The 27,012-nt window shown below is 39.6% G+C and overlaps 1 protein-coding gene across 1 annotated transcript in view; it reads right to left on the bottom strand.

Moving 5' to 3' along the window:
- Positions 1–462: 462 nt before the first annotated feature.
- LOC130844431 (cGMP-specific 3',5'-cyclic phosphodiesterase-like) overlaps positions 463–27,012 on the bottom strand; it is a 53,365-nt gene continuing 26,815 nt past the window's right edge. Inside the window, exons 2-4 of the mRNA XM_057720679.1 lie at positions 26,366–26,954; positions 1,821–1,876; positions 463–1,024 (exon numbers count right to left, since the gene is read on the bottom strand). Coding sequence (XP_057576662.1) covers positions 463–1,024; positions 1,821–1,876; positions 26,366–26,954 — 1,207 coding nt within the window. The remainder of the gene's footprint in view (positions 1,025–1,820; positions 1,877–26,365; positions 26,955–27,012) is intronic.

Genomic DNA, 27,012 nt, shown 5'->3' with positions numbered 1-27,012 from the left:
CAAGCCAGGAAGAGAGCTCTCATTAGAACTTCCCTACGCTTGTGCCTGATCTTGGACCTCCAGCCTCCAGAACTATCAGAAAATAAGTTTCTGTTGTTTAAGCCACCAAGTCTATGGTATTCGTTGCATTTGTATTCAGGGTTGAGAGCAAAGTGCACCCAGTTGGTTCTATCTCCAACATGTATTCCAGATCTGTCTGGCCTCATCTTTCATTGTCACTGTCAACCCCACGATGGAGCCTTTGTTCCTGTTCATCAGGACTGTTGCCTCCTCTAACTAGTCTCCCTGCTTCCACTCTTGCTTACCCAAAAGTCCATCATCTTCCAATAGTTAGAAAATTCTGCTAAAAATATACACTAGATATGGCTCCTATCCTAGTTAAACACCCTTCAGCATAGTATTTCAACCCCTTCCAGGCCTGTGGAGACCCTCTGTGACCTGACTACCATATCACATCTAATGTCACACCCCCTGCTTCAGGATCCAGTCACACTGGCCTCCCCTGAACTCCTCCCTCCAGGGGACTGAGCCGCACCCACTTGGGCCTAGACGCCTAGGAGACTCATGCACCTTGGCTGGGGATGGTGGCTGCTGCTCACCCCGCAGGTCCAGTTTAGAGGCTGCCGCCTTGAGAGGTTCTCCTGCACAACCCCTCTCTAAGATGGTCCCATCTTCTACACAGTACCCTATCTCCCTTGTATCAGAAGCACTCATCACAATCTGTAATTTCCCCCTCTTATTTTTATCATCTGTCTGCAAGCCCCAGGCAAGAGAGACACTGTCATATTTTCCTACAATAAGGGTTAGCGAATGTGCAATTTTATGATCCTCGGGAGAGCATGCCATGTATACGCACTTGGTATTAGATATAAGCAACACATCGCTGTATAAGAAGAGGTGCTGCTTCTGCCTCCTCCAGCCTCTTTTGAGTTCTACGGGGCTGTGGATCAGCAGGGTATGATTGGCTCCCTCAGAGGATGTAGTATTTTGGCTGTGGGTGTCCACCTCAACGGAAGGGCTTCTCCTGCAAAACACAAACACCATAGAACAGCTAGTCGCTGGTCAGATGTGTGATGGAGTTCATGTTAAATGTCAAGCTCGACACACCTCTAAAAATTAGACTCAATCTCCCAAACAGGGCTTCATAGCTCAAACTCAGGAGTCAGTAAGTTATAGAAAGTTACTGAAAGAAATGAGGTCACCTAGGGAGTTGATATGGACAGAGAACAGTTTCAGGAACAAAACCCTGGGGCATGTGGACTCTTAAAGGTGGGGAAAAGAAGAAAGCAGCAAAGCTGGTCAGGAACTGTTAGGAAGAGGAGAACCAAGAGGCCAAAGGTAGAGAGTATGACAAGAAGGTAAAAACCACCACCACCAACAAACCAACAACAACCACCCAAAACAGGACAATTTGTGGCCTCGTATAGATAAAATAAAAGGATATGGAGATTTGCAAAGAAGTAATTACAATTCAGTTTCACGTGAACATAAAAATGTAGATAACTGAGGATTCTGGAAGATTGACCCCAATCTTATCTAAGTATTCAAATTTGGGGGAAAATTCTCAAAGATCAGCAAATAATGCTGGAAACATCAAAAAGTTTCTAAGTATGGTAGTGCTTAGCTATTATTTGGTTGAGCTATGACTACGCTCTAACATAACTCTCAGGTCATGATAGGTAAAACAACTAAGTTGAACAGAAAATACTCTTTGATAAATAGAACAGACATGTTCATAGATCTACAGAAAGTTCTCCCCCGTGGAGCCAAAAAAGTGTCTCCTACTCCCCACTCCACCCCAGGAATGTAAAGCTGCTCACTTGTGTTCAGCAGCACTGAATCCTATGAACACCAGTAGCTCTTCATGAAACCAGTGCTGAAGTTAAAAATTAGTTCATATGCCTTTGAGGAAATAAAACAAAACACTTCCTGTGACCACCATCTGTTTTGATGATCAAAAATAGTATATTAAAAGACTACCTGAGGCGGCGAAACCTTGACTGACCACCAAAAAGCTCAAAGTGCTTTCTGATTGACGCGAACATCGTTTTTTCTCCAATTCTTGGCACTGAAACCAGAGTATGTCTACAGCACTTGGCAGAGTACTGTGGACAAATCCACGAAAGCTCAGGATTCCGTAGTAGTCAAGATCACTGGCCATTATGATGTCAGAGTTTTGAGGCTTATGCTATAACTGACAAACGCCATACTTGTTTCGCTGACTTTGCTTCCACCTTTTCATATTTTAAAATTCCTCTTTTTATTTTGAAATAACTGTAGATTCCCATGTAGCTATAGGAAATCATACAGAGTCTATAACCTTTTACTCAGTTTCTCCCAATGGTAACATGTCTCTAAGCTATAATACAATATCATAACTAGGATATTAACATTGAAACAGTGAAGATACAGCACATTTCCATCACCTCCGCAATCCTTTAAATTACCCTTCTACAGCTATGTAGACTTCCCTCCAACTTTTACCACCTCTTTAATCCCTGGCAACCACTAATCTTTCTCCATTTCTTTACTTTTTGCCATTTTCAAGAATGTTACACCAATGGGATCACACAGTATATAACATTTTGGGATTTGCTCTTGTCCACTCAGCATAATTGGAGATTCATCCAGATTGTTGCAGGTATAATAGTTCGTTTCTTTGTAACTCTTGGTAGTAGTCCAGGATAATGATGTATCACAGTTTGCTTAACCAACTGGGTTGTCTTCAGTTTTGGCCTGTTACAAATAAAGCCGCAACAAAAACTTGTGTACACATTTTTGTGTCAACATAGGTTTCCCTTTCTCTAGGCTAAATGCCCAGGAGTGCAAATGTCTGGTTGTATGGTAGTTGTACCTTTTGTTTTTAAAGAAACGGTCAAATCGTTTTCCAGAGTGGCTGTACCATTTCACATTCTCACCAGTACTGTATGTGTTTGTTTCCCCAAATCCACACAAACATTTGGTGGTGTCATTTTTTATTTTAGGCATTCTGATAGCTGGGTAGCTCCATCTCATTGTGGATTTAATTTGCATTCCCCTAATAGTTAATGACACTGAACATCTTTTCATGTGCTTATTTGCCATCTGTATATCTTCTTCAGTTTTACGAACCTACGGTAATCTGCTAAAAACATTTCCTGTAAAGACACCTTTCTCTTTCCACTAGAAAATTGACCATTGTGCAGTTGAGGAGGCTGCTGCACAGATAGTTTAGGTACCATGAACCCAAGCAGCCACAGTGTAACGGAAGGATTCAAATCCCGCTGACTCTGGAGGTCACACAGCCTCTGGGCAGTGAGGCCCCTAATCTTTTCTCACAGGGATGGTCTCTTTGCTCTGACAACAGTGAAGGACTGAAATTTGATTATGTAAGAAAGTTTGTGGTTTCCCTGGCAGGCTCCTGTAATAGTTATCTGAATACATGTCTTTTATTCCCCACTAGACTCTAAGGACCTCAAGGAATGAGTCTATTTTTTGATGTATCATTAAATTCTCACAGGCATTGGCACATTGGAGGAATTCAAAACATTTTATTGAGTAAATCAATGATATAGCTTTCTGCCCTGGATGAAGGAAAAAAAGAGAGAATCTAAAAGTCTCTCTTCCTTTTACTTCATTCATTTAACAGAGAGTATTTGAACCCGTACTGAAGGAAAGGCACTTGGTTAGGTCTGGGCAGCAGGGAGCAAAAGGGACTCTGGCCCAGCTCTCTCACAAAACCTAGATTGAAATGGGGGAGACAGAAATTAAACAGAATCTCACCAATAACTCTTATGTCAGACTCTGGTAGGTACTACAAAGAAAAATTAAAGAGTGAGATGAGCAATTACAAGACGGACCAGACACCTGACTTTGTGGAGAGGGCAGGCAAGGAAGGCTTCTTTGAACAGCTCCTGTGAAATGAGCTTTACAAGATAATTTGGGGGACTTCCCTGGTGGTCCAGTGGGTAAGACTCTGTGCTCCCAATGAAGAGGGCCCAGGTTCGATCCCTGGTCAGGGAACTATATCCCACATGCATACCACAACTAAGACTCCACATGCCACAACTAAAGATCCCACATGCCATAACTAAGACCCGGCATAGCCAAAATAAATAATAGATTTTTTAAAAAGATAATTTGGAATTAATTAGGAGGGTGGAGAGGAAAGGAGAGAGGTAAAGAGGGTTGGAGGGAAGGAGCAGAAAGAGAGAGAGGGAAAGAGGGAGAAGAAGAGAAGAGAAGAGAAAAATGTGTGTTGGGAGAGGATGTTTCATATTTCTTGCTGAAGGGATAGAATCTGAATATATGAAATTTCAGAGACGTGAAAGAGTTTGGTAGATTGGAGACACTAACAGAAGGTACGGGAAGGTGAAGTAAGTCAGGAAAGGTGGGTGGAGGCCAGAAGCACAGGTCTTTTTAGTCCTTTGTGACTTTGTTAAGGTCTTCACTCTTAAAATGAACTAGCATAGAAGCGGCATATAGACAGTGGCCTCCAGAGACTATTCAGCACTTTTAAAGGGACAGTGCTGGTCTGGACATGCTTGACTGTGATTAGAACCTTGGAGGCTCATTGGGCAACACTTTCTGGGCCTCTCATCAAGCATTTGGCAGAATCTATTTAAGGCAAGAAATGTAGGCAGACATATCTCTGCACCTTCCCCAGTTCCCAAATTATCTTCATTCTCTGCCTCTCCCTTTTGGAGAGGTTAGGGGCCAGGAAGACGTCTCCCCTTCTAGAATCTAGTCACTGGTAATCAGTTCTGATATTCGTCGAGGAGCTTTTTAGGCTGTCCTCTCCCAGAAATTTTGAGTTACCAGATCCAGAAAACCTGTATTTATAAAAAGTGTTTTGCGTGATCCTTACATAGGACCAGGACTGTGATTGTTTTTTTAGGCATCAGTTGAGGAAGAAGTATTCTTACACCATCTTCCCTTTCTAGTGAAGCAAAAGAGAGAACACTTCTCAGAAAGATCAAGGAAGTGTTCCTTAGTCATGTAATAGTAATCTTTAAATGTAATAGCTAAAGCTGAATTTCTTCCAAAATACCATTGTTAGTTCTTTTAATTTTATGAAAGAATTCTAAATGGAAAAACAGTGACGTGTGTTTTCTTTTTTTTTTAACTTTATTTAATTTTTTTATTGGGGTATAGTTGCCTTACAATGTTGTATTAGTTTCTGCTGTACAATGAAGTGGATCAGCTATATGTATACATATATCCCCTCCCTCTTGGATCTCCCTACACCCCCACCCCCAATCCCACCCATCTAGGTCATTACAGAGCACCGAGCTGAGCTCCCTGTGCTATACAGCAGGTTCCCACCAGCTATCTATTTTACACATGGTAGTGTATATATGTCAATCATAATCTCCCAATTTGTCCCACCCTCTCCATCTCCCTCCATGTCCACATGTCCATTCTCTGTGTCTGCGACAAGGCGCGTTTTCATTTATTTCATTGAACACTGAACTTTTGCCCTAAGTACCAAATAGAAGAGGTGATCCTATGACAATAGTACCAACATTTAAACACGTTGCAAAGACGAGACTATTCTGTTTTTTCCTTTAGATTTTTAACTCTTTGATTAAATGTCTGTATTGGAAAACAGATTGGGTATTGTCAAGAGCATGAGTTCTGGAATCCAGTTACCTAGTTTTGAATCCTTCCTTGTTCTTTACCATGTGGAAAGACTAGGAAAATCGGTGTGCAATGTCCTTATTTGTAAAATAGAGATGATGATAAAAGTACATCATGAAAATTAAGTGAGATTATACTTCAGAAAACTTACTGTGGTACCTAACACAGTAATCCCTCAGTTAATGTTAGTCATACTTTTAGGAGACTGAAACTTTGTATTCAAAGATAGCAAGCAGCATGGTGGATATTCTTCCAAGACAAAGACAGGGAGATAGAACAGCTACCAATGTTGACTGACTGACTACAAGTTGCCAAGCTCTTTGCCATGCAGTTTATGTACATCATCTCATTTCTTTGCAGCAGATTTGTGAGGTGAGAATCATTATTTCTAGTTTTAGAGATGGAGAAACTGAGGCTCAGAAAGGTTAGGTAACTGAGAACCATATACCAAACAGTTTAGAGTCACGTTTGTCTCATTTCAAAGTCAAAATGTTTGCACAACTGAACAATGTTTCCCCTCTGGAGGAGGGAAGAAAATATATTTAAGCCACATCAGGTTTAGGTTGGCTCCCAAATTATTTAATTGGAATGTATCTAAGTGTTTTCATTAACTGTCAGCATTTGCATTTGGTGCCCATACCCTACTCTGTCCTCCTTAAAATGGCTGGTTGTGGAACCCTTGGCTGGCAGCATGGACTAGCTCTCAGACAGGAAGTTTATATCAGCTCCCAAGGTGGATCGTCGACTCCTGTTACTTTAAGGAGCCAGACCCTGGGCTTTGGGCAGGCTGGGAGTAGCAGTCAGGACTGTGAAAGTGCTCTGATGATTCACCTCCTGATGTCTGGTTGTCCACATCTCTGTGACACAGACCAGGCTGTGAATGGTGGCTAAACCTTTCCCCTGCCTCCTCAGCCTACTCGCCATTCTGGGTCACTGTCTCTGTGAGTAATTTCTCTCCTGATTCTGGCACTCTGGACCGTCTACTACCTACTAATTGATTTTTACCTCCGCAGAAAGGGGAAAGAGAGGGATGCCCAGGCCTTGGCAGTGAGTACCTGTTCCACTACCCTTTTCTGCCCCCTGCTGACCATACCTGGGAATTATGTTTAACCCCCAGGCCCTTGGTCCAAGCCAGATTCCTAATAGAGTGAGTGAATCCTGGCACACACAAAAAAACTAAGTAAATAAAATAAGTGATATTTTCATGCATTATTTTTAAAAGGCAAATTTCAAAAAATACTTTAAAGTATATTTCAAATTTCAAAAAAAATACATGATTAACAAAATATCTCAATGTATCCTTAAAGAATACAGTCATCCCTCAGTATCTGTGGGGGATTAGTTCCAGGATTCCTTGTGGATACTACAATCCACGGATGTTTGAATCTCTTATGTAAAATGGCATAGTATTTGCATATAACCTATGCACATCCTTCTGTATGCTTTACATCATCTACAGAGTACTTATAATAGCTAATACAATGTAAATTCTAGGTACACAGTTGCCAGTGTGCAGCAAATTTAAGTATCGCTTTCTGGAAATTTCTGGAATTTTTTTGGAATATTTTGGACCTTAAGTTGGTTGAATCCGTGGAACTTATGGATGCATAGGGCTGACTGTACCATCTTATATGTACATAGACCCTACCATCCATCTTTTCACTCAAGGGACAGGTCTGATAGCAGAGTTGAAAATCATGCTAACAGTATTGATCAGTCTTTTTCATCATGCATGTGTATGAGAAAAAAACCCCAGAAAGTGTAGTAGAAACCAGCAGCAAAAATGATAGGGTCCAAGTGGAACCGATATAACAGTTGACTCCTGAAGAAAACAGTTAATTAAGAGAACTGAAGAAAAACTTGATAAAAAAAAAAAAAAAACCAAACCCTAACATCTTCAGAGTCAAGAAGCCAAAGAATAGGTGGCTGGGAAATGAGAATAATCAAAGAAGAAAGATTTCTTGGAAATTAAAGGTATCATTGGCTAAATGAATAATTTAGTAGGAAGTCTTGAAGATTGGGTTTAAGGAATCCCATTTGAGCTTGACACTTGGAACATTCATCTTTCCATTTTAATGATATAGATTACCTTTTTTTCCTCAATAGGTAGAGCTATTCAGTCTTTCAAGAAGGAGTAATTTAATAATCGGAATAATGTAAATGCTATTTCAGTTTGTAGAATCAACATATAAACAAAACTTGGAAGACAATAGTAGCTATAAAAGAGAATCTAATATTAATAACATTGATAATGTATAAAAATGGAAGTCTACTTTTAAGGCAGCAGAGAGATGTGGAAGGTAATATCAGACAGATTTTTCTCACGTTATCTAGTAATGAATCAGATATACTATCTAAAATTGATGTAACGAAATATGGGGTTTAAGCATATTCTTTAAAATTATAGATAACCACCAGAAGAACCAAAGCACTATAACTGGAAAAACTTAGTAATGGATAAGGAAATATGAACTAAGTTTATCGTCTTTCAATAGATACTATCTAAAGTTGATGAATGAGAAGTGGAGGAATTAGCATAAGTTCCAGAGGTATGGTAATAACCAGCAACAGAATAAAAGATGTTTAAAAATAGGGAGTAAGGGGTGGTGGGATGAATTGGGACTTTGGGATTGACATATATATACTACTAAGTATAAAATAGATAACTAATGAAAACCTACTGTATAGTATAGGGAACTCTACTCAGTGCTCTGTGGTGACCTAAGTGGAAAGGAAATCCAAAAAGGAGGGGATATGTGTATACATATAGCTGATTCACTTGGCTCTACAGCAGAAACTAACACAACATTGTAAAGCAACTATACTCCAATAAAAATTAATTAAAAAAGTAGGAAGCTGGGTTAGAAATGGGCCGTGGGAGAACGAGGTCAGGTAGAGAACTTACATTTTTTAGTACCACTCTGTACTGTTTTATTTTTTTTAACTTGTGCATGTATTAATTTTACAGGTTAAAGTAAAAAGTGGAAAAAAAAACACACAGAAAAAACAAACAAAAAAAATTCTGCAGCTGCAGCTCTTGGCACCATTTTCCTCCACAGCTGCAGTCTCTCTCCTTACACTGATGGTCAGATCCTACTGAGACAGGAATGCATAAGAACAGAAAAGTTTCTACCCTGAAGTTTAGGTTTAAGTATTTTTTGTTTGTCTGTGCTTGTGCTCTGTCTTTTCAGTGGCCCAACCTTTTGGAATACTAACTTTTGACTACTTACATCTGTGATATCTAGAATCTCCTTAAAGTTTTGCTAAACTTTGGTATCCTCCTGTTACTTTTTCTTCTTTTTTTTGTTTTTTCAATCAAGGTAAAATTGGTATATAACATTTATACAAATTTCAGGTATGCAACATTATAAATCAATATTTGTATACACTACAAAATAATCAGCACTGTACATCTAGCTACCATCCATCACCATACAATTGCTCTCCTTCACTCACTTCACCCTTCCTCCAACCCTCTTCCTTCTGGTAAACACCAATCTGTTCTCTGAATCTGTGAGTTTGCTTTTGTTTTGTTTGTTTTGGTTTTTATATTGCACATAAAAGAGAAATTATATGGTATTTGTCTTTCTTCTTCTGACTTATTTCACTTAGCATAATGCCCTCAAGGTCCATCCATGTTGTCGCAAATGGCAAGATTTCCTTCTTTTATGGCTACACGGTATTCTGTTGTGTCTATATACATTGCATCTTCTTTATCCATTCACCCATCCTTGGACGTCTGGGTTGTTTCCATATCTTGGCTGTTGTAATAATGCTGCAGTAAACATAGGGGTGCATATATCTTTTCAAATTAGTGTTTTTGTTTTCTTCAGGTAAATACCCAGAAGTAGAACTGCTGGGTCATTTAGAAGTTCTAGTAAATTTTTGAGGCGTTTCCATACTGTTTTCCACAGTGGCTGAACCAGTTTACATTCCTACCAACAGTGCACAAGAGTAATCCTGACTCACTGGCCTCTATTGTGATCCTGGTGTTTTTTTGTTTGTTTCTGTTTTTTGTTCTTTAATACTTATTTGGGCTGCTCCAGGTCATAGGTGCAGCATGCGAACGTAGTTATGGCATGCAGACGTCTTAGCTGCAGCATGCAAGTGGGACCAAGTTCCCCCATCAGGCACTGAACCCCAGCCCCCTGCACTGGGAGTGCAGAGTCGTACCCACTGGACCACCAGGGAAGTCCCGATCCTAGTGTTTTAATTTTTTTTTTTTTTAATTTTGACTCTAGTTACCTACGGCCCACCTGGGTCCAACTCAGCCTGCCTAGGTAGGAAGGAAACGTTTATGGAAAAGTGACGACAATTACTAGTATCAGAGTAAATAAAACAGTGTACATTATTAAGTTAAAACATAGTGCTAAGGAAGTAGGGTGATGGTCTCTACTCCATTCCTCACGTTTTCATGGAGAATAGTGTACTTCACCCCTACAGAGAACACACTTGGAAGGATCTGGGAGTAGAGGTTTTCTCTAGACCACAGTCTTGCATGAGACAATAGACAGGAGGAAATGAAGAAACCAGAATATCTAAATAAGAAGGCAATAATGTCTCGCATGTCACTCTCTGAGAGAAAGTAGGCAACACATACGGGGGGAATCCCCACAAGCATCTCCCAAACAAAACAAAACAAGAAGAAACACAGAAATACATATATTATACATGTAGAAATACAACTGTTGGGCAGTTTCTGGTCAGTACACACAGATGCCCAGGCTGTGGACTCAACACTGGTGCAGCTGGCTGGCCTGCCATGGGACTGAAACCAGGTGTTCTCAGGTTCTCACTGTCTCCCACACAGCTACCACTAAGTTACCTGCCATGCTCTTTGGCTGAGAATAGCAACATCCAACGACATTCCACCATTCATTTAACTTGGGGATCATAATTTTGTTTGTGATAACTTCTGCAGTGGAGCTGCAGTTTCCTTTGTGGCTACTGACCCCTTGGAGAGTAAAACTAACCAGAGATTTGAATTTAAAGAGGCTGAAGAAGCTACATACCTATGAAAGACAGCTTGGGACACAGCTGCAGATGTGGGAACCCAGACAAGTACGTAAGACCCTCTGGCTGAGACGGAGCCAGTCGTATAAAATTGGGAATGAAGGCATTTGGACTTTAATTTCTGTGGGCTTTTATTTGCAAGGGGATTTAGTTTTGAGGGCGTTGAATAATAAGAGTTTCCTATTGTTCAAATTTGGGACATGTTTATGTTGTTGATCCAGTCTTTATAGTCATTTCATAAAATCTGGTGGATCTATTCTGGACAACATGACAGGAGATAATTACTGATAAGAATAGAATAGGGAGTGAATTTTGAGCTTAGGGTGCCGCATGGAATCCTGGCTGACTCATGATGCTAGAGTCTTTTGTGGGCAAAAGGTGAAATGCCCATCAGCAGTTCCAGAGGGGAACGTTGTGTAGAAAGGAGCAGAGTGTACGATGGTGAGAGCACAGCAGCACTGTGAGCAGCTGCCTGCCCTGCTGAGAGGACGGCAGCCCTGGCTGACTTCTAACTCGCTTAAGAACAATGCCTTATGACATCGTTTCCCAGCCTTCCTTCATATACGCACTGCTTTGGGATTTTTATTTATTTGCGCATCACCCATGCTAATACTGATACATTTTTAAAAATATTGTGTGTACTTTAAAATTCTTGAGCTCATGATATGTTAAAATATATTTTTTTTGGAGGAGAAAAAGATGGCGGCGAAGTAGAGAGACGTGGAGTGCATCCCTCTCCACAGATGCATTGGGAATGCACGGAAGGACACAGTCATTCCCACAGAGAACCAGCTGAACACCAGCAGACGGCCTCGGACACCAGAAAGGGCTGCGGAGAACCTGACATAGCCGGTAGGGAGGCATCTACGAGGGCTCAAAGAGGGTGAAGCGGCGGAGCTGTGGCAGACGGGAGGGAGTGAGAAACATACGGAGGGTCCGCAGCGCAGCTCAGCGTTCCCGGACCGAGACATCGATCCGCGGCTGAACGGAGGGTCCAGGAGCGGGAGCGTGGGAACCGGAGAGCTGGTTCAGGGTGAGAAACATTGTTGCCGGTAGGGTGACGGACCGAGAGGACAGGAGGGAGGAGGTCCGCGGAGAGGAGTGCCAATCCCTGAGAGCTGCCCAGCCATGATGGCGGCTGGAGGCTGCAGGCTCCCGGGCGGGGAGGAGGAGCCGCGCGCATAGCCTCTCTCTCTCTTTCTGCGCCTCTGCAACAGGCAGCGGAGAGACGCCCTGCGGGGCCACATAAGGCGCTCAGGGATAACAAGCACCCTCAGGCGCTCGGGCGGGGCTAGATTAAAACTCCTTGCAACGCCAGCAGCAGGGAGGCTGCCGAGAGAAAAAAAAAAAAAAAAAAAAACCAGCATCAAAAAGAAAAAACCCCGAGAGAGGCCCAACTCTAAGACTTTCTGTGTACGCCTGAGCCACCAGCGCCCTCTGCAACAGGCATCTCCAAGCCTGACTGAAGCAACAGTGCGCCACTGCTCACTCCCTCCCAGGAAAAGGAGCCACTATTGCACCCTCTCCCTCCCCACACACCCAGGCTTACAGACGAACAATAAAGGAACCTCTGCTGGTCACAGAATAACGCAAAAAAAAAAAAAACCCAAGGCAAGAAAAAGGACACTTACAGCTGAGACGCTAAGGAAACAGAAATAGTAGTATCAATACCTATTGAACTGGTCCATTCGGGGATCAGTTCTGGATTTTTTTTTTTTTTCCCTTTTTTTTTTTTTTTTTGATTTATTAAATACGATCTTAGCCCTAAGGGATCTACAAGTTTTACAACATAATTTTATAAGGATATTTTTTACTCTTTTTTTTTTTTTTTTTTTGCCTTTTAGAATACTTCTATATCTAGCTAAGTTTTTGGTAGTACGGACAAAATATCTTTCATACTTTACTTTCATCCCTTTCTTTTATACACTTCTATTCCTTTCTTTTTCTTTGCATATTTCCAACCACATTACGCTCTTCTGTTCCCCTTTCTTCCAGCCATTTTAAGTGTATTTTATCTTAACATACTTATAAGCAACACTATCGGTCTGCTCAGACTCCTTGCTCTATTCTCCAGATGATGCACTGCCTTGGTATTAATATTAGGCTTTTGTCTATATCTTAGTTCTTAGTACAGTTGTCTAATTACATTCTGAGAATCTCCATTCTCTCTGGTGGTACTCCAGCTCATTTCTATATTTGATCCTAGCTTACAAAATCTCCCTGGATTGATGTTTGTATGTGTAGGGTGTTATTTGTTGTTTGTTTGCTTTTGTCTCTGATTTGTTCTGTTTCAGTTGTCAATTTCTGCTGGGTTTCTCTCTGATTATCTGATAGCACACTGGGGTTCTGTCAGGTCTTTCTAGAGCCTTATGTCCTAACGGATTCAATAATTGTGTGTCTTATACATGTATGTGTTTCCTAGACTGAATATTCGTCTAATCCAATACTTGGACATTAGTCTGAGGCTTGGACAGTCTTCTATAAACACCTCTATCACCAGGACAAGCAACCCCAAAAGCTTGGACAACCATGAGGAAACAAAGAAACACCATGCAGGCAAAGGAGCAGGAAAAAAACCCACAAGACCAAATAAATGAGGAGGAAATAGGAAAAATGCCTGAAAAAGAATTTAGAGTCATGATAGTAAAAATGATACAAAATCTCGATAACAAATTAGAGAAAGTACAAGAAACAGTTCATAAGAACTCAGAAAAACAAACAGCAATGGATAACAAAATAACTGAAATTAAAAATACTCTAGATGCTCTAACCAGCAGAATGACTGAGGCAGAAGAACGAATAAGTGAGTTGGAAGATAGAATGGGAGAAATAAACGCCACAGAGCAGGAAAAAGATAAAAAAATAAAAAGACTAGAAGACAGCCTCAGAGACCTCAGTGATAACCTTAAACGTACCAACATTCGAATTATAGGCATCCCAGAAGAAGAAGAAAACAAGAAAGGGTCTGAGAAAATATTTGAAGAGGTTCTAGTGGAAAACTTCCCCAACATGGGAAAGGAAATAATGAACCAAGTCCAAGAAGCACAGAGAGTCCCATTCAGAATAAACCCAAGGAGAAATACACCAAGACACATATTAATCAAACTAACGACAATTCAACACAAAGAAAAAATATTAAAAGCAGCAAGAGAAAAGCAACAAACAACATATAAGGGAAAACCCATCAGGATAACAGCTGACCTTTCTACAGAAACTCTGCAGGCCAGAAGGGAATGGCAGGATATACTGAAAGTCCTGAAAGAGAGAAACCTACAGCCAAGAATACTTTACCCAGCAAGAATCTCATTCAGATTTGAGGGAGAAATCAAAAGCTTTCCAGACAAGCAAAAGTTAAGAGAATTCAGCACCACCAAACCAGCCTTACAACAAGTGCTAAAGGAACTTCTCTAAGTAGGAAACACAAGAAAAGGAAAACACCTACAAATACAAACCCAAAACAATTCAGAAAATGGTAATTGGAACACACATGTCAATAATCACTTTAAATGTAAATGGATTAAATGCTCCAACCAAAAGACACAGACTGGCTGAATGGATACAAAAACAAGACCCTTCTATATGCTGCCTACAAGAAACCCACTTCAGACCAAGGGATACATATAGACTGAAAGTGAAGGGATGGAAAAAGATATTCCATGCAAATGGAAGTCAAAAGAAAGCTGGAGTAGCAATACTCATATCAGACAAATTAGACTTGAAAGTAAAGACTATTAAAAGAGACAAGGAAGGGCACTACATAATGATCAAGGGATCCATCCAAGAAGAACATATCACAATGGTAAATATCTATGCCCCCAATATAGGAGCACCTCAATACATAAGGCAAATGCTAACAGCTATAAAAGGGGACATCGACAGTAACACAATTATAGTGGGAGACTTGAACACCCCACTTACATCAATGGACAGATCATCCAAACAGAAAATAAATAAAGACACGCAAGCTTTAAATGACACATTAGACCATCTCGACTTAATTGATATTTATAGGACATTCCATCCAAAAACGACAGACTACACTTTCTTCTCAAGTGCACACAAAACATTTTCCAGGATAGATCACATCTTGGGTCACAAATCAAACCTCAGCAAATTCCAGAAAATTGAAATCATATCAAGCATCTTCTCAGACCACAACGCCATGAGACTAGATATCAATTACAGGAAAAAAACTGCAAAAAATACAAACACATGGAGGCTAAACAATTCACTATTAAACAACCAAGGAATCACTACAGAAATCAAAGAGGAAATCAAAAAGTATCTAGAAACAAATGACAACGAAAACACAACAACCCAAAACCTATGGGACGCAGCAAAAACAGTTCTAAGAGGGAAGTTTATAGCAATACAGTCCTACCTTAAGAAACAAGAAAATGATCGAATAAACAACCTAACCTTACACCTCAAACAACTAGAGAAAGAAGAACAAAGAAACCCCAAAGTGAGCAGAAGGAAAGAAATCGTGAAGATCAGAGCAGAAATAAATGAAAAAGAAAGGAAAGAAACCATAAGAAAAATAAATAAAACTAAAAGCTGGTTCTTTGAGAAGATTAACAAAATTGATAAACCATTAGCCAGACTCATCAAGAAAAAAAGGGAGAAGATGCAAATCAACAGAATTAGAAATGAAAAAGGAGAAGTCACAACGGACACCTCAGAAATACAAAACATCATGAGAGACTGCTACAAGCAACTATATGCCAATCAATTGGATAACCTGGAAGAAATGGATACATTCTTAGAAAAATACAATCTTCCAAGACTGAACCAGGAAGAAATAGAAACCATGAACAGACCAATCACAAGTACAGAAATTGAGGCAGTGATTAAAAATCTCCCAACACACAAAAGCCCAGGACCAGATGGATTCACAGGCGAATTCAATCAAACATTTCGAGAAGAGTTAACACCTATCCTTCTCAAACTCTTCCAAAATATTGCAGAAGGCGGAGCACTCCCAAACTCATTCTATGAGGCTACCATCACCCTGATACCAAAACCAGGCAAAGATGTCACAAAAAAAGAAAACTACAGACCAATATCACTGATGAATATAGATGCAAAAATCCTCAACAAAATACTAGCTAACAGACTGCAACAGCACATTAAAAAAATCATACACCACGATCAAGTGGGGTTTATCCCTGGGATGCAAGGATTCTTCAATATACGCAAATCAATCAACGTGATACATCATATCAACAAATTGAAGGATAAAAACCATATGATCATTTCAATAGATGCAGAAAAAGCTTTTGACAAAGTTCAACATCCATTTATGATAAAAGCTCTCCAGAAAATGGGCATAGAAGGAAATTACCTCAACATCATAAAAGCCATATATGACAAACCAAAAGCCAACATTGTTCTCAATGGAGAAAAACTGGAAGAATTCCCTCTAAGAACAGGAACAAGACAAGGGTGTCCACTCTCACCACTGTTATTCAACATAGTTTTGGAAGTATTAGCCACAGCAATCAGAGAAGAAAAAGAAATTAAAGGAATCCAAATTGGAAAAGAAGAAGTAAAATTATCACTCTTTGCAGATGACATGATACTATATATAGAAAACCCTAAAGACTCTACCAGAAAACTGCTAGCACTCATTGATGAGTTTAGTAAAGTAGCAGGATACAAAATTAATGCCCAGAAATCTCTTGCATTCCTATACACTAACAACGGAAGAGCAGAAAGAGAAATTAAGGAAACTCTCCCATTCACCATTGCAACCAAAAGAATAAAATACCTAGGAATAAACCTGCCTAAGGAGGCAAAAGATCTGTATGCAGAAAACTTTAAGACATTGATGAAAGAAATCAAAGATGACATAAACAGATGGAGGGATATACCATGTTCCTGGATTGGAAGAATCAACATCGTGAAAATGACTGTACTACCCAAAGCAATTTACAGATTTAATGCAATCCCGATCAGATTACCAATGGCATTTTTCACAGAACTAGAGCAAGAAATCTTACGATTTGTATGGAAACGCAAAAGACCCCGAATAGCCAAAGCAATCTTGAGAAGGAAAAATGGAGTTGGTGGAATCAGGCTTCCTGACTTCAAACTATACTACAAGGCCATAGTGATCAAGACAGTATGGTACTGGCACAAAAATAGAAAGGAAGATCAATGGAACAGAATAGAGAACTCAGAAGTAAGCCCAAACACATATGGGCACCTTATCTTTGACAAAGGAGGCACGAGTATACAATGGAAAAAAGACAGCCTCTTCAATAAGTGGTGCTGGGAAAATTGGACAGCAACATGTAAAAGAATGAAATTAGAACACTTCCTAACACCATACACAAAAATAAACTCCAAATGGATTAAAGACCTACATGTAAGGCCAGACACTATCAAACTCCTAGAGGAAAACATAGGCAGAACACTCTTTGACATACATCAAAGCAACATCCTTTTTGACCCACCTCCTAGAATCATGGAAATAAAATCAAGAATAAACGAATGGGACCTCATGAAACTTAAAAGCTTTTGCACAGCAAAAGAAACCATAAACAAGACTAAAAGGCAACCCTCAGAATGGGAAAAAATAATTGCCTATGAAACAACGGACAAAGGATTAACCTCCAAAATATACAAGCAGCTCATGCAGCTTCATACCAAAAAAGCAAATAACCCAATCCACAAATGGGCAGAAGACCTAAATAGACATTTCTCCAAAGAAGACATCCAGATGGCCAACAAACACATGAAAAGATGCTCAACATCACTCATCATCAGAGAAATGCAAGTCAAAGCCACAATGAGGTATCACCTCACACCAATCAGAATGGCCATCATCACAAAGTCTGGAAACAACAAATGTTGGAGAGGGTGTGGAGAAAAGGGAACTCTCCTGCACTGTTGGTGGGACTGTAAGTTGGTACAGCCACTATGGAAAACAATTTGGAGGTTCCTTAAAAAACTACAAATAGAACTACCATATGATCCAGTCATCCCACTCCTGGGCATATACCCAAAGAAAACCATAATCCCAAAAGAAACTTGTACCATAATGTTTATTGCAGCACTCTTTACAATAGCCAGGACATGGAAGCAACCTAAATGCCCATCAACAAATGAATGGATACAGAAGATGTGGCATATATATACAATGGAATATTACTCAGCTCTAAAAAGGGATGAGATGGAGCTATATGTAATGAGGTGGATAGAACTACAATCTGTCATACAGAGTGAAGTAAGTCAGAAAGAGAAGGACAAATATTGTATGCTAACTCACATATACGGAATCTAAAAATGGTACTGATGAACTCAGTGACAAGAACAGGGAAGCAGATACAGGGAATGGACTGGAGAACTCGAGGTATGGGAGGGGGCGGGGGGTGAAGGGGAAACTGAGAAGAAGCGAGAGAGTAGCACAGACATATATATACTACCAACTGTAAAATAGTCAGTGGGAAGTTGTTGTATAACAAAGGGAGTCCAACTCGAGGATGGAAGATGCCTTAGAGGACTGGGGCAGGGAGGGTGGGGGGGAATCGATGGGGGGGCATCAAGGAAGGGAGGGAATATGGGGATATGTGTATAAAAACAGTTGATTGAACCTGGTGTACCCCCCAAAAAAATAAAATAAAATAATAATAAAAAAATATATATATATATTTTTTTCTGAATACAGATTAAAATGCATAATTACTAAAATTAAAAAAAATGCCTGTCACCATCACCCTGCTACCTGAAATCAACTGACATAATGCCAGTGGGACACACACTGTAATATGCTAAAAGATGAGAAACCTGGCAGAGAAGGGGAGGGATGCGTGTTGCTTCACTCTCCAGGTTTCTGTTCTAATCCTGATGATGGAAAGTGGTACTGGATAAATATTTGGGGCCCCTCTCTACACCTTCTCTCTCGCACCTTCCCAGGCAACAAAGAAGAACTCAGTTTCTAAGACTTGCAGGAGCTCTGGTACAGCGTTTTCTAATTCTGCCCTTGGCGTTCAGGGAGCAGTACTTCTTACTCCCACGCTGGAGCTGGGCTTGAGTGAGGAAGACTGAAGTTCATTTGTGGAGAACTGGAGCAAACCTATTTCTGCTTTAGGCCTAAGCCTCATCTCCTACTCAGCTTTACTAGGGAACCCCATAATTTAGATGATAAGACATACATTTCAATCTCTGCTTCCTGGGTCTATTTCTCAACCTGGCTAAAGTCCATAAAGCAGAAGCCCAAATTCCAACACAGCATTTAGTTACAAAAACAAGTGAAAGAAATGAGAGAAGAAAATGTTGACTGAAGAAAACGAATGCTCCTGTTACACAACAAAATGTTTTGTGTTAATAAACATTTAGTGATAGCTTATTATGCAAAAGAGTTTTTTAAAAAGTTAATGTTCCTTGACACTCAAATATTGTGGCTGTGAGTTTTCACTTCTCCAGCTTGGGGTTAGAGTCGTGTGGTATTGTAGTCTCCTTGGCTGAGTCTGCACAGGGAAACAGGGGAACCCTTCTTTGTTCCCCAGTCTCTGAGAAGCAATGAGATACAGTAGAAAGAATATGGGCTTTGGAGTCGGGTCTGGGGATGTAATCTGGATGTTTCAAGTTGGGCAAATTACTTAACCTTCCTGAATCTCACTGTTTACAGGTATAAAATGGGGATAGTCACTCTCATTGGGTTGTTGTGAGGACTGAGATAATGCATGTGTAATGCACTAACTTGATGCCGGATCCCCTCCCTGCCCACAAATTGAGCTAAAGATACTCTAGGAAGGATTCTTTCTCCCTACTCAGTGTTCCTTCACGGTTATCCTCTGGGACTTACTGGGGATCAGCAGTTATAAAACCTTCATTCTGGATCCAGTCCTTCTCTTTCCACACTCTTCTCCCCTCACAGACCTGAAGTTTTGGAGCTATTCCTTACTCTGGAGGACTTGTCATTTGGAACTCAGACTTCATCATTTTCTTTGCTTCGTGGCTCTGCCTATGTCCCATCACCAGTTTCCAAGACCACAGGCTGTAGCCCAAGTCTCCCACTTCCCCACCTAGAAGGAACCAGGCTGAACAGGTGTAAAGCACCGAATTGGTATTTGGCACACAGTAGATGCTCATTACCTATAAATTTCTTTTCTTAGATCTGGAAGCTTTGAACTGTTTTCTACAGAGCTGTATTGACTATTATGATTGAGTACAGTGATCCAAGAACTGTATTTTAGAAATGAAATATTTTGGATATCACTGACTCAATCTTTAAAACCACTAACTTCTGCATTTAGTCAGACTGCCATTCAAATAGAAATCATATCCATGTCTAGGCATCCGCTCAATATGTCCATATCTAGATAGTTTTTAAAGACATTTTGAGATCTTTCCCTTGCATAGAAAGAGTATGGTTTGCCTCCTTATGCTCAGCGGCCTTTTCCAGCACAGATAAAATTCCAAGATAATAAAGATTTTGATCTCATGCAAGTTCCTTGGTGCAAACAGGCTTGCATAGCAAAATGATGCAGATAAACGTGGATGAAAATGGACTTCACACAAATAAATGAAACTATATTATGTTTCTCTAGTATAAAAATAGATCAAATGGCAGGAGGACAAAAATAGGTGAAGTGGTAACATAAACTGACTTGTGAAAAAAAGCAGTCAATAGAAAATGACCTCAAGATGATTCAGAGGTTGGAATTAACAAACAGGGACTTTAAAGCAGCTATTATAAGTGTGTTTAAGGACTGAATAGAAAATATGGTAATAATGAACAGATGGACATCTCTGTAGAAAGAAAGAAGTATTTTAAAAAAGCCAAATGGAAATTCTAGAACTGAAAAATACAAAAGTTCATTGATGGATTTAACAACAGACTGGAAACAACAGAAGGGTCAGTGAACTTGAAGATAGATCAACAGAAAATATCTAGTCAAAAGGACTGAGAGGACAAAAAAAAAATCTATAAAAAAGTTAACAGAGCCTCAGTGTTCTCTGAGTCCAACATCAAATGGTCTAACATATATACAATTGGAGTTCAAAGAGAAGTGAATGGGGCAGAAAAAATATTTAAACACATGACCAAAAATTTCCCAACATTAGTGAAAACCTTAAACATACACACATAGTGTGAAAATGACATATATTGTGAAACTCGTGAAAAATGAAGGCTGGCTGACTTCTCATGAGAAAAATTAAAACCAGAAAAAAGTGGGAGAACATTTTAAGTGTTGAAAGGAAACTACTATTAACTAAGAATTGTCTAGGCAGTGAAAATATCTTTTAGGATTACAGTCAAAATAAAGGCATTTTCAGATAAACGAAATCAGAGAATTTGTCACCACCACACGGGTACTAAAGAAGAGTTAATGAAAGCTCTTCAGCTTGAAGAGAAAGATAAGAGATTCTACAGAGAGGAGTAAAGAGCTTGGAACATGGCTTGAGCACATGCACACATATATAAAGAATAAGGAAATGAATCCAGAAAGATATTGCTATGATTTATGTTAAGGAGTTTTATAGTGTTTTCTGCTTTCCTCTAGGAGTTTTATAGTGTCTGGTCTTACATTTAGGTCTTTAATCCATTTTGAGTTTATTTTTGTGTATGGTGTTAGAGAATGTTCTAATTTCATTCTTTTACATGTGGCTGTTCAGTTTTCCCAGCGCCATTTGCTGAAGAGACTGTCTTTTATCCATTGTATATTCTTGCCCCGTTTGTCAGAGATTTGGGTTATGACGGCATCTGTGTGCTGGGATGGTGATGCACTGCCCCTCCTCCCACTCAAGAGGGCATGGAAGTTTTGTGTCCCCCACCTCGTTCCTTGCCCTATGCATCTCTTCTGTTTGGCTATTTCTGAATTGTATCCTTTATAATAAAACTGTAATGTTAATTATAGTGCTTTCCTGAGTTCTGAGTCATTTTAAGAAATCATTAAATCTGAGCAGGGAACTCCTGAATCTGTAGCTAGCCAGACATGGATGTGGGGATCCTATTTATGGCTGGCATCTGAAGTGGGGACAATACTGTGGCACTGAGTCCTTAACCTGTGGGGTCTGCACTAACTCCAGGTAGCTAGTGTCTGAATTGAGCTGGAATGTAGCTCAAAGCTGGTGCAGGAGAAGTGAAGAACTGACTGTTGTTTGTAAAACCAAACAAGGTCTCAAGGTCAACATCTGTGGTATTCCTGCCAAAAGTGCCTAACTTGTATCTATTCAAGGAAAACATTCTACAAGATAACTGCCCTGTATTCTTCCAAAATACATGTTAAGAAAGATAAACACTGAGAAACTATTCCAGATTTAATGGAGACTAAAAAGATAGAACAAGTATATGCAATATGCAGTCCTGAATTAGAGCCTTGATCAGAGGGAAAAAACAACTATAAAGGACATCATGGAACAACTGACCAAATTTGACTATAGAATGTCAGATAAGAGTACTGTATCATAAAATTTCCAGATTTTGATTAATGTATCACAATTGTGTAAGAGAATATTCTTGTTAGAAAATATATACTCATAAAAAAGTCTCCAAATGGTTCAGAAAAAAATAATATGCATATATTACTTACATGCATTATATATAGAAAAAGAAAATAATAAAGCAAATGGCACAAAATATAAACAATTGGAGAATCTGGGTAAAGGGTATACACAAGTTTGTGATGCTGGTCTTGCAACCTTTCTGTAAGCTTGAAATAATATAAAAATAAAAGATAAAAGAAAACGAAAACGGAAATAACACAGTAGACTTGCCAAATTATATGTCGGTTTTCTTCCGCAAAGTGGAATACCTAAAGATTATTAGAACATTAAACAAAGATAGAGCAGTTCCCGAACTGTGTTTCCTGGAGTACAATTATGCCATGACAAATTTATCAAATTTATCAAAATTAATAATTTTGATAAAGACTTATCAAAATTAAAACAGTTGCTGTTGTTCTTTCTTTCCTCTGAAAATTCATTTTAGAAATAATTTCATTCATCAGAAATTCACTTGAGTAGCAAGTGAGACCTGTAGGATGAGAGCTGGTGAAGATTTGTTTATCTGGAGAAGGACTGAAAAGGGAGGAATAAAGTAGGGGTGGGTGAAGGCCATATGAGTGGCAATGTGACCCTTCCCTAAGACCTTCCAAGTTTCCTCCCTAGAAATCATGGTATCCATGGAGAGGCTGTCTCCAGGAAACAAGAGAAGAGTACAAGTTTTGCATTCCAGTTGACTTAGGAAAAAGGGTTGTTTAGACAATGTAAATCCTTTGACATAGGAAATCTTGGGGAGGCTTATGGCTTCCACAGGTCATGGAACCAGGGGTTCAAAGCAATTTGTGATGGTTAATTTTCTGTGTCACCTTGACTAGGCGAAGGGATACCCAAGTGGCTGATAAAATGTAATTTCTAGGTGTGTCTATGAGGACGTCTCCAGAAGAGATGAACATTTGAATCAGGAGAATGAGTAAAGAAGATCTTCATCAACGCAGTGGGCATCACCCAATCCCTTGAGTACCTGAACAGAACAAAAAGGGAGAGGGAGGACGAATTTGCTTTCGGAGCTAAGACATCCATCTTCTCTTGCCCTCCTGCTGTCCATCAGAGCTCTTGGAACTAAAGCTTTTGGACTCAAACCAGAGTTACACAATTGACCCCTCCCTGATTCTTAGGCCTTCAGTTGATTATACCATCAATTTATCTGGTTCTCCAGATTGCGCAGATGGTGGGCAGATTGTGGAACTTCTAGGCCTCCATATCCAAGTGAGCTAATCCCTACAATAAATCACTTATTTATCTCTGGATATCCTACTGGTTCTGTTTCTCTGAAGAACACTGACTAATACACAATTCAATCTAGATATTAGATGATATCTAGTTTTCACATATGAGGATAATGCCAACACATTTATATAGTTGTTCTGATTATTATGTGTTAATATCTTATTATTAATAAACACTGTGCCACATTCAAGAAATTTGCACGAATGATGGGGCTGATGAAGGAGGAGATGATGTGTGACTGAACACCATTGGTATTTGTGGTCTAATTGAAACTCACTGGTCTAAACTGTGGACCTTGTCTTCTATTTTAAACATATGAATGTGTTATTTTATTAATAATAAAATAGTTGAATCCCTAAATTTATATCATTCTGTTACAAAGTTTTAAAAAGCGAATCAAAAGTTGACCATTTCTTACAATTAATCTATCTAGCAGACTATTTTTTTACTCTTAGCTTCAATCTGAGCACTACTTTGTTTCACGGCCACTTCTTGGATTTCTACTGCTACATTATTAATTTTTAAGTGTTCTTTGGTCTCATAAGCTGAAGAAATGTGTCATTTTCACAGACATGTATTTAAAGAAGTAGGACTCAGAAAACATAGAACGTACTTTCATATTCTGACTATTTTCATAAAAGGCTATGAGACAGTATTTTGACTATTCAAATTATGAGTGGGCTAAGTGATGAATTACCCACTAGCCAACTGATTTCCACTGTTAATACCAATGTAAATTATGGCCCAGATCAATCCCACAACTTCTAATGAAATTCCTGGGATGGGAATAACTTCGGCAAGGCCTCTATAAACACAGATCAAGGGTGTCAAGGGTGAAGCAGCAACATGAGAAATCCACAGACTAAGAGGCTTCAGTCTGGGGTCACTGCAAATCAAGGACACTGAGCCTATTTTAGATGGCAGTACAAGAATTAAATCATTACTAACTGCAAAACAAAGATTACACCATCAAAACTCTAAAGATGGTAAACAGATTAAATAACGTGCATATAAGTGAAGAAATTCTCAGGGCTGGAGAAATTTAGGACCATGCAAACAGATGAAGGCTTTCTCAGCAAAGCTGTAGCATATTTATGGTCCTACTGTACTTGGGACTATAGTGCCATTGAAAAGCGGAAACCCAGCTGTCACCTAAGACAGGACGGGAATTCTGCAAATTTGGCAGCGATCCTTCAGCTGTGTCCTTAATACCCCTCTTGGAGTCTGCTATGCTGTGACATTACTTACAGAGCTCAAAGAGGTCATGGAGATAGCTCCGTGAAGAATCAAAATTGAAAAGACTGCTGGTATAGAGTGGATTCTGAAAGCTATCTCAGGATTTAGCCAATCTGAACTATCACATCTTTCCCCAGATACCTGCCCTCAGTATTTCTCACCAGTTACTATTACTTATTCACCCAACTTCAAAACCTGAGTCTTCTCCAACTCCTCTTTTCTCCTCACTTCCACCTCCTGTTAGCTGCCAAGTCTAGCAGATTCAGCTTCTTCATCTTTAATCCATTCCCTCCTTTTGGTCTCAAAGGCCAGTGCTCTGGTTCAGGTGCTTACTCCCTCAGACTATTTAACCTGTCCTCCCAGTTTCCAGTATTTTTCCCTCTAATTCATTTTATGGCCACCATAATATTCATCTTTCTAAAGCACAGTCTGAATCATGCCAGTCCCCCTTTCAAACCATCTTTAATTAGTCCTCATGGCTCTGAATCAAATAAATACTCCTCAGCTTGGCATTTAAGACCCCAGTAATCTCCAGTAGCTCCTCAACGTCTATACTATCACCCACACATTTCCTTACAAGCACCACATGGTCCAACTTCCTGTTTCTTCCTCAAACTTCTTTTTGCAACTGGATCTCAATATGCACACGACTCAATCTACTGAAATCTTATCCATCTTCCAGGGTCCATATCAATCATTGCTTCCTCAAAGAAACCTCTCTCCATCTCCCCAATTATATGTGATCTCCTGCTTCCCTGAACCTAACACATTTTCCCTGGATCAATTATGACCTGCTATCTAGTCTACTTATTTATCTCATCTACTATAATTTTCTCCCAATCAATATTTATTAACACTTATCTATGTTCCAGGCACTGTATTAGGCATCAGGAGTACAGGAATGAATAAAACATCTATGACCCCTCAAATTACACAGAGGAGCCTCAAGCTGGTATTATTATGGAATCTTCAAAGTGTACCACATGATAAGTAACTAGCATAATTGTTCTATCATGATGCCAGAACATAATTCATAAACATACTAAGTGTCATTCAATTAAGATGATTTGTTTAAAACCTCTAATTCAATTAATAAAAGAATCATTTTAAATGGGAAATTTGAAAAATCATACAGTGTAAACTTTAAGTCCATAATAAAGATCTGTTCATAATGGAAGCAAAAGTGGAAGAAATATCAAATCTTTCCATTGAAATATTGTAGGGCAAAGATGTCCATTTTCTAGAGCTATCCACACATTTATTTGTTTAATGAAACGAAAGAGTGGAAAGAAAGAAACTCAGACTTTGGTGTCAAAGGGACTTCAAATGAATGAATATGATGAATTGAATGAATGAATTTAAAAAGACTGGGGGTTTGGTTTTCTGACACTTTTTGGACCTATCATTTTAGAATCTTAGTAAAGTCCCCAGAAGTTCACGTGGAGATAACATAGATAGGGGATATGTATAGTGATCAGGTAAAAAGATGAAAGAATACAACTGTGAGATGAGCTATGTTAAATTATCATTAAGCAGGAAAACAAGACAATATTTCCCTCAGGCCTCTATCCTTGATTCAGCCCCCAGTGAAGAAACTCTGGCATTTAAAAGATGGGGAGGTCCTTACCAGACAGTCCCATTTTTAACAAGTATGCACATTTTTACATCTCAGTTTCAAATATCCCCACAATTCACAGTAGTTGTCCAAGGCCCCACCCACGCTCCACCTCCCACCCCGCCTCTGTTTCTTATTTACCTCATATGCATCTTTGATGTTCAAGGGCTCACCAAGAGCAGCCACATGTCCCACGATGCCTTTGTTCCACTCTAAGCGGATACAGTTATTTGAAGCTTCTTCCAGTGTTGAACCTTCTGCAACATCAAAGAGGCGGCTGATAAGAAACTTGTCGTTGGAGCTGTCCTCACAGACAAGGAACAGGGAATAGCGGTCAGCGGAGATGAGTCCATGGATGTGCAAGAACATTTTGTGACATAAGGCTGTGACATCCAAGTGACTAGAAATATCTTTCACTAATTCCAAGAGTCTTGAGCACTGGTCCCCTTCATCATTATCAAACCTTGGGGGGGTTAGAGGCATCTGTTCCTTCTTTTCTGAGTCAGAGAGGAAGCTCACAGTTCCCTCAGAATCCTTGATGACAATGGGTCTAAGAGGCCGATCAAATTCGGAGGTGGAGATTTTCCTGGTTGGTGTTCCAGGGACGCTGCTCTCTGCATGGGGACTCTGCTGCGAGGGGCAAGAGCAAGCTTCTGTGTGGCCTCTGACGCCTTCCTTGCACACAGGGATGGTGTGAACTCTCTCAGCAAACCATGCATTGACCATTTCTCTGCAGAACAGAACATGTAGACACAGTAAATGTTTGAGGAATACCCCTTCTTAAATAT

This window comes from Hippopotamus amphibius, chromosome 2 (assembly GCF_030028045.1).
Source record: "Hippopotamus amphibius kiboko isolate mHipAmp2 chromosome 2, mHipAmp2.hap2, whole genome shotgun sequence".
In the NCBI taxonomy this organism is placed as follows: Eukaryota; Metazoa; Chordata; class Mammalia; order Artiodactyla; family Hippopotamidae; genus Hippopotamus; species Hippopotamus amphibius.
The sequence above is the reverse complement of the archived record's forward strand: the minus strand, read 5'-3'. Positions and strand labels throughout refer to the sequence as shown.